Consider the following 7,500-nt stretch of genomic DNA (forward strand, 5'->3'; position numbering starts at 1 on the left):
TATAACATATATACACACACACCATACAGATTAATGTAGAAAAGACAAGAAGGATAAATAGTTCTGCACTCGGAGGGCGCATACCATTTTGAGTGATCCTGAAGAAAACTCCTAATATATATATATATATTTTTCCTTCGACAAGCTAAGTAACGTTTTTTGATTATCTATATTATTTGAATTTGAAACGCTTTGGGTTTGATCTTCTTCTTCTTCTTCTTATTATTATTATTATTATTATTGTTGTTGTGTTGTTGTGTTGTTGTTGTTGTTGTTGAAATATTTTTTTTATTTATAGTTTCTTGATAGTTATTAGTTACGATCGTTATTAGTTAGGATATCTATTTTTTTAATATGATTTAGTATTATTTTTATAAAGAGATAACATAACATATAATTTAATTTGACAATTAGTTTTGTTAGACTATACACTATTTAATAATTAGGTGGTATTTTTATCACGTAGTATTACATTTAAATTAGTTTTTATATTATATATATTTTGGCCAACTTTATTATTGGGTGAAATATTAAATCTATAGATACTTCATATGTATTAATAATATAGTTAGTTTATATAAATGGTTTGTGTATATTTGAACCATTTCCTATTTTTGATTCCAGTATTTATGATTTGTACTAGCATTGGGTATATTAATTAAGAGTCTAAGACCTATTTTTATACATTTAAAATTCAGTTATATTAATTTAATCGATAAGCTTAGTAACGTTGTTTGTTTATCAATATTATTTGGATTTTCTATTATATTGAGATTGATTGTTGTTATTATTTTTATTGTTATTGACTGGATTTGTAGTGGACTGTCGGTTGTAGTTGAATGTCTTCATAGTTTATTGTTCATTTGTTCTAATATTGTTCGTACCTTTCTTTAATTTATGGGATTTAGATGTCTTTCGTACTTTTCATTAGTAAATAATTTTCGCCAGTTTCATTGATAATTTATTCTATTTGTTTACACAAAGACTTCACGCGTTTAATTTTTATAAACACTAAGACCTATATATGTTTTTTACGTTTAAAATTCAGTTATATTATTTTCATCGACAAGCTAAGTAACGGTTTTTGCTTATAAATATTATTTGGCTTTTGAATTATATTGGGTTTGATTATTATTGTTATTATTATTGTTGTTGTTGAAATATTATCATTTTTATATATATTGATAGACATAAGTTATGATAGTTATTAATTGTGATGTCTATTTATTTAGAATGATTTATTATTATTTTTATAAAGGGATTTAATGTATTACATATAATTTAATTTGAGAATTAATTTTGTTAGACAATACATTATTTAATAATTAGGTGGTATATTTACATTTAAGTATTTACATTTAAGTAAACTAGTTTTTATATCAATTGATATTTTGGTCAACTATATTATTGAGTGACATATTAAATCTATAGATACTATTTATATATTAATTATATAGTTAGTTTATATAATGGGTGTGTCTATATTTGAACCATTTCTTAATTTTGATTCCTGTATTCATGGTTGTACTAGCATTGTGTATATTAATTAATTTTAAGATTTATAGTATTAATTGCTCAATGTGTATTAGACTGTATTTGGATATTTATTAAATAAATATATTAATTAATAATATAATTTAATGTATATAGTTTAAAGTGTTGTATTTAGTTTTCACTTAATGTATATTTTGCATTATACACACACACGCACACACGCACACACGCACACACGCACACACACACACACACAACACACACACACACACACCACACATATATATATATATATATATATATATATATATATTTCAAATAATATATTTATATCTTAAAAGATTTTTTACATATATTTGTTAATTAAATATATTATTATTGTAGTTATTTTTAACCTGATGAGTGGCTATATTTATATTGAAGTGAATTTACTACTTCTACTACTATTTTTACTATAAAAATTTCTTAAATATAGCCACGAAACAGGTGTCGTTATTCTACCAAATATATACGTTTTATTTATTATTTTGCACATTACTTAATCATCGGTATATTTTTTATCTTATATTTAATATTTCTATTATATGTAATTTTCTAGATGGTATAATTTATTTTGAATTGATAAAAGGTGTTTTTTTCTAATTTGTATTTATATATATATTATATTTTGTGAAATTTGATTTTGTATTTCTAAATTGAGTTTTTCCCTATAAGTTTGGAATAATATTCCCTTAAATTATTATATATATATATATATATATATATATATATGTATAGGGGTGGGTGTATGGAAGTAGCTTGCTTACGAACTACATGATTCCGGGTTCAGTCCCACTGCGTGGCACCTTGGGCGAGTGTTTTCTTCTATAGCCTCGGACCAACCAAAGCCTTGTGAGTTGATTTGGTAGACGGAAACTGAAAGAAGCCCGTCGTTTGTATATCTATCTATCTATCTATCTATCTATCTATCTATCTATCTATATATATATATGTGTGTGTGTGTGTGTGTGTGTGTGTGACTGTGTTTGTACCCCCAACTTCACTTGACAACCGATGGTGGTGTGTTTACGTTCCCGTAACTTACCAGTTCGGGCAAAAGAGACCAATAGAATAAGTACTAGGCTTACAAAGAATAAGTCCTGGGCTCGATGGGCTCGACTAAAGGAGGTGCTCCAGCATGACCACATTCAAATGACTGAAACAACTAAAAGAGTAAAAAGTAAAAGAGATATCTATCTATCTATCTATCTATCTATCTATCTATCTATCTATCTATCTATCTATCTATCTATCTATCTATATATATATATATATAGATATATATATATATATATATATATATATATATATATATATATGATACTTTGCAAGTGGTTTCCATAACAAATATGGAGGTATTCAATAGATATGTAGAATATTGGCTAATTGACAATACATTATCTATATTATTTACATTTGACGGATACTTGTCTTCATCTTATTTGTTGTTAACACAACGTTTCGGCTAATATACCCTCCTGCCTTCATCAGGTGTTTCGGGGAAATTTTCAACCCAAAATTTCCCCAAAACACCTGATGAAGGCAGGAGGGTATATCAGCCGAAACGTTGTGTTGCCAACAAACAAGATGAGGACAAATATCCGTCAAGTGTAAATAATGTACATAATTCCTCATCTCTTAAATATAGAACTGAAATTGACAGTAGCTGAGCATTACATTTGGCTCACGGCTTTAAGTATCATGCCGGCGCAGGCAATCGTCAGATGGTAGAATTATAGTCCTGTCTAAATGGACGTTTAGTGCATGTCACCACTGAAAACTGTTTGACCATCATTATTGTATGTATGACTAAAAATTCTCGGCCATTGTCTATTTGGATATTTTATTCGCATACATGAGGCATTGACATGCATGGCTTAAGAACAGTGAAAAACAACAAGACGGAGGAGGTTTAGAATCGAAATTATTTTCTCCGAGAAATGGAGAGCGTTTATTTAAATGACGTTTCGAATTACTGTCCTTTTTCAGGATAGGGTGAAATCTAGAAAAAAAAAACGCTAAAAGGAAATCGAGGCAAATATATCCTTGTTATGATTATCTCCACCGTCATTTTCATCGTGGTCGTCATCATCATCATCATCATCATCATCATCATCATTATCATCATCTTACACTACACCATCAGAGATTCCAACTTCAGTACATTGTGTTCATAAGAAAAGCAAAAGAATTTTTATATTACAATATCACTGAGGCATTACATACCAAACAATGTATTGACATCTTTCACCAGAGTTTGTCTGGTGTCTTCCCGCAACTGTTTTAAGTACTCTTCATTGGGTACGTATTTAGCGTAGTTGAAGCGGCCACGGATCGCGGCGACGACACTTTCTATGACGAAAAGGCGTAGTGAGTCTCTTAAAAAGTCAAAACGGAGCATAAACACCTTTGAGAGAGAATAAAAGACAGAAGGTATTAAAGGATGATAACAATCAAAAATGACTGAAAAAATCTATGGAAGTACAGGGATATCAAAATTTCGAGAATATTAGCAAATATTACGGAGATGTACTTGCATAGCAAGTGATTTGATCTGAGATCGTGTGCTGAAACGAAAGCAATTGCAGCGTGGAAGGTGTTTGTAAGCCATTTAAGAAACACACAAAAACCGTTAGATTCACTTCAACATTTAAATTTAATTTGTCAAAATATTTTCGTCGCTTTAAGACCGCGACCTGTTGGATTTTTTTCAGTGAAGAGGTCGCGGTCTTAAAGCGACGAAAATATTTTGACAAATTAAATTTAAATGTTGAAGTGAATCGAACGGTTTTTGCGTGTTTCTTAAATGGCTTACATTAGCAAATATAATAGCGATCTAAGAAAGGCTGAAGTGGAAGAAAGAATGTGGAAATAATGAATAGGATGAACCCAATACATAAGTATAGGTGAAAGAAACCTTGGGGATGCTTTGCTCCACGCAAAAATTACAGGAACTAATCCAGTGCTTCGCAACTTATTTTTCACTTGCGGCACACTTATATTCTTATCGAAATTCGGTGGCACATCTGAACTTAAAATATAACTAAAGGTATAGGGAAACAGTTATATTAAGGTTACACTGTGGCACATTTAGCATCGTCTCGTTCCTCACCAGTGTGCCGTGGCATACCGATTGCGGAGCACTGAGCTATTCAGGGGTTTAGCAAGTTCTTCTTTTGTATCCATTCCAATGATAGGAACCCTTTCGTACCACCACCAGGTAGCTCAGAGTCACGAGCATTCTGTCTCTTAGTCTGCACCCTTTGATTTGCTTGGGCAGCCAGGACCGAATTAATCTTCACCAGCAAAACGGTTCTAGTTGTAATCTCTTAGTAATCACGTTCACCTTGAGCTGGTTCCAGCTTCCACATCGACATCGTTGCTGGCTTTCTTCAGTAGTTTGGATTTCAGACCAATCTTCTGGAGGAAATTGTGCACCGATGTAGCGGAGAAGCCGCGGTAGGCTACTTTAGCAGGGAACGAGGTCCGCGTGGCTATCCTTGACAGGGGCCTCATTGACCAAGCCTTGGTATTCAGTTTTCTTTAACCACTAAGGAATCTCAAGTAATTTTTCCAGGTGAGGCTCAAGGCCCGCAATATTCGGATAAAGAAGTTAATCAATTACTTGCACATTAGATTGGTACTTTATTTCACTGACTCCAGAGGGGTGTAATCTTTCAGTGTATCGGATGATGATGATGACGATGATGATGATGATGATGATGGTGGTGGTGGTGGTGGTGGTGGTGGTGATGATGATGATGACGATGATGATGATGATGATGATGATGATAATAATAATAATAATAATAATAATAATAATAATAATAATAATAATAATAATAATAATAATAATAGTAATAATAATAATAAAAGGGACGTTTAACATGTGGGAACGATAAAACACTGCTCCGAAATCAATCCCAAAACATCGGGAATAAAGACATCAAATGGAGCCTAAAATAACTGACAAAGTGTTGGACTATATCCGAGTAAGAAATACACATTGAAATTTATTTTTATTTTCTAAATGAAATTATGTATTTTAACTGTGTATCATCTCTATTGCTCGGACAGCACATGTATACACGCTCACCACATTACGATCCAATCAACACCAGACTATCTCCGTCCCCAAATACCATGCACAAAAAATTTCAAATAAATTAAATAACACCTGTATTATTCAACCCAAGAATAACAATCGGGAAGTATGTGCTTTAAATTTGTTACACAAAAAGTACGAAAAACTTCACGTGCAAAACCTTTTAACTCCAGAAATGAACGGACCGGTACCCGACGAAAATTATGACCCTCAAAATAAAGGACCGAACGTTATTCCTCATGTCCCGCAAATAAAATCAAAAAAGCATAAATGGATACGTGAGAAATATATTTCAATCTTACATGCTTAAATTACTGCAGTGTTCTACCCAAAGAACGAAAATACAACATATACATATAAAATCTGGAAGAAAAACAACCTAGATAAAGGACTTGGATGCAGCAATGAACCCTAATAAACTAGCTAACATGCGATGATATGTAGTTAGTAACCGCACAGCAATGCCAAATAATATCATAAGCATTGGAACTGTAAAACACGAAAACAGACGTAACATTTCCAACAAAAGTAAAGTAAACAACGAAAGACAACAAACCCAGACCGTAGGGATGTATAATTATGTGCAAAAAGCACCAAACCAGAACACCACAGACAAACATATGAATGAGAAAGAAGGTGAAACAAATCTAAAACATGGAAACAGTGAAGAGGAACCTAATGATTATGATACTCTGAAAATGAGCATAATCAAAGAACTGAAAGCCACAGATCTTAGTATGGACCACCTATTGTACCTCCCAAAATAATTAGCATGAACCTGGCCTCACAGACTAATAGCCCCAGTAACATATGTTAATATAACCAGGCTAACTGATATATGCAACAGCTGCTGTGACCCCAAATGAAGCTGGATACTCCCTAAAATCCATCCAAACAGGAGTACCACCACCCAAACAAACCCTGTGCATAAATAATATCCAAAAAAAAAAAAAAGAAAAAAGAGAAAAGATCTGTCAATTCTTAAAGAAATTAGTAGACAATCAACACTACTAAGTAACAAGAAGAGAACAAAAATGCTGTGCAAATACAACATTACAGAAAAAGGTTACCTGAGATAAAAGAAAAGCTAAAGCAAGATATCCTCGCCAAAGTACAAAAGATCCGCCGGTATGAGAAACGCCAACGTTTCTTTGGACAAAACAAACAGTTCAACTCCAACCCCAAAAGATTCTACCAAGAACTTGGCAAAAAAAAAATAGACATTTATGCGGCACCAACAGCAGAAGTAGAAGAATTTTTGAAAGAAATATATTCGGAGAAGGAACAACCTCTGAAAAGGTGTATCAAAATGACGAACTCAACACCTGAACAACTCTGGAACCCTATAACAACTGAAGAGGTCACCCAGGCACTGCAAAAACTAAGCAACTGGAGGATACCCGGAAACGATAAGATCCCTGACTTCTGGTTAAAATATCTGAGAGGAACATACAAAAAGCCGTCTGAGAAATTTAATGGCATTCTAGCAGAGCCAGAGACAATGCCTAAATGGCTCACGGACGGAAAAACTACCCTAAATCCCAAATACACTGAAACGGTAAACCCACGAAATTACAGACCAATAATAATCTGTCTCCCTACAATTTACAAAGCCTTTACTGCAATAATATCGCAGAAAATGAGGAATCATCTGGAAGAAAATCTGTTTTCAGAAGAGCAGAAGGGATGCTGCAAGAGCTCATACGGCTGTAACGATCAACTAATGATCAATAAACGCATAACTGAAGAAAGCCGCAGAAAGAATGGTCTAAGTATGGCCTGGACCAAAAGGCTTTGATAGTATTCCTCACCCATGGATCCTAGAAACACTAGCCATGAACAACGTAGCACCAATAATCATA

The 7,500-nt window shown here is 32.8% G+C and overlaps 1 protein-coding gene across 2 annotated transcripts in view; it reads right to left on the reverse strand.

The window, feature by feature from the left end:
• Positions 1 to 7,500, reverse strand: part of LOC115219946 — a 38,286-nt gene that overhangs the window by 17,072 nt on the left and 13,714 nt on the right. Inside the window, exon 5 of one of the 2 annotated variants that reach the window (XM_029790248.2) lies at positions 3,450 to 3,940. The exons of the other annotated variant lie outside the window; for it this stretch is intronic. Within the exon in view, the coding sequence (XP_029646108.1) occupies positions 3,752 to 3,940 (189 nt within the window). The 3' untranslated portion in view covers positions 3,450 to 3,751. Of the gene's footprint in view, positions 1 to 3,449; positions 3,941 to 7,500 lie in introns of those variants that run through there. 2 annotated transcript variants of the gene reach the window in all.

The sequence above is a fragment of the Octopus sinensis genome, linkage group LG15, assembly GCF_006345805.1.
Source record: "Octopus sinensis linkage group LG15, ASM634580v1, whole genome shotgun sequence".
In the NCBI taxonomy this organism is placed as follows: domain Eukaryota; kingdom Metazoa; phylum Mollusca; class Cephalopoda; order Octopoda; family Octopodidae; genus Octopus; species Octopus sinensis.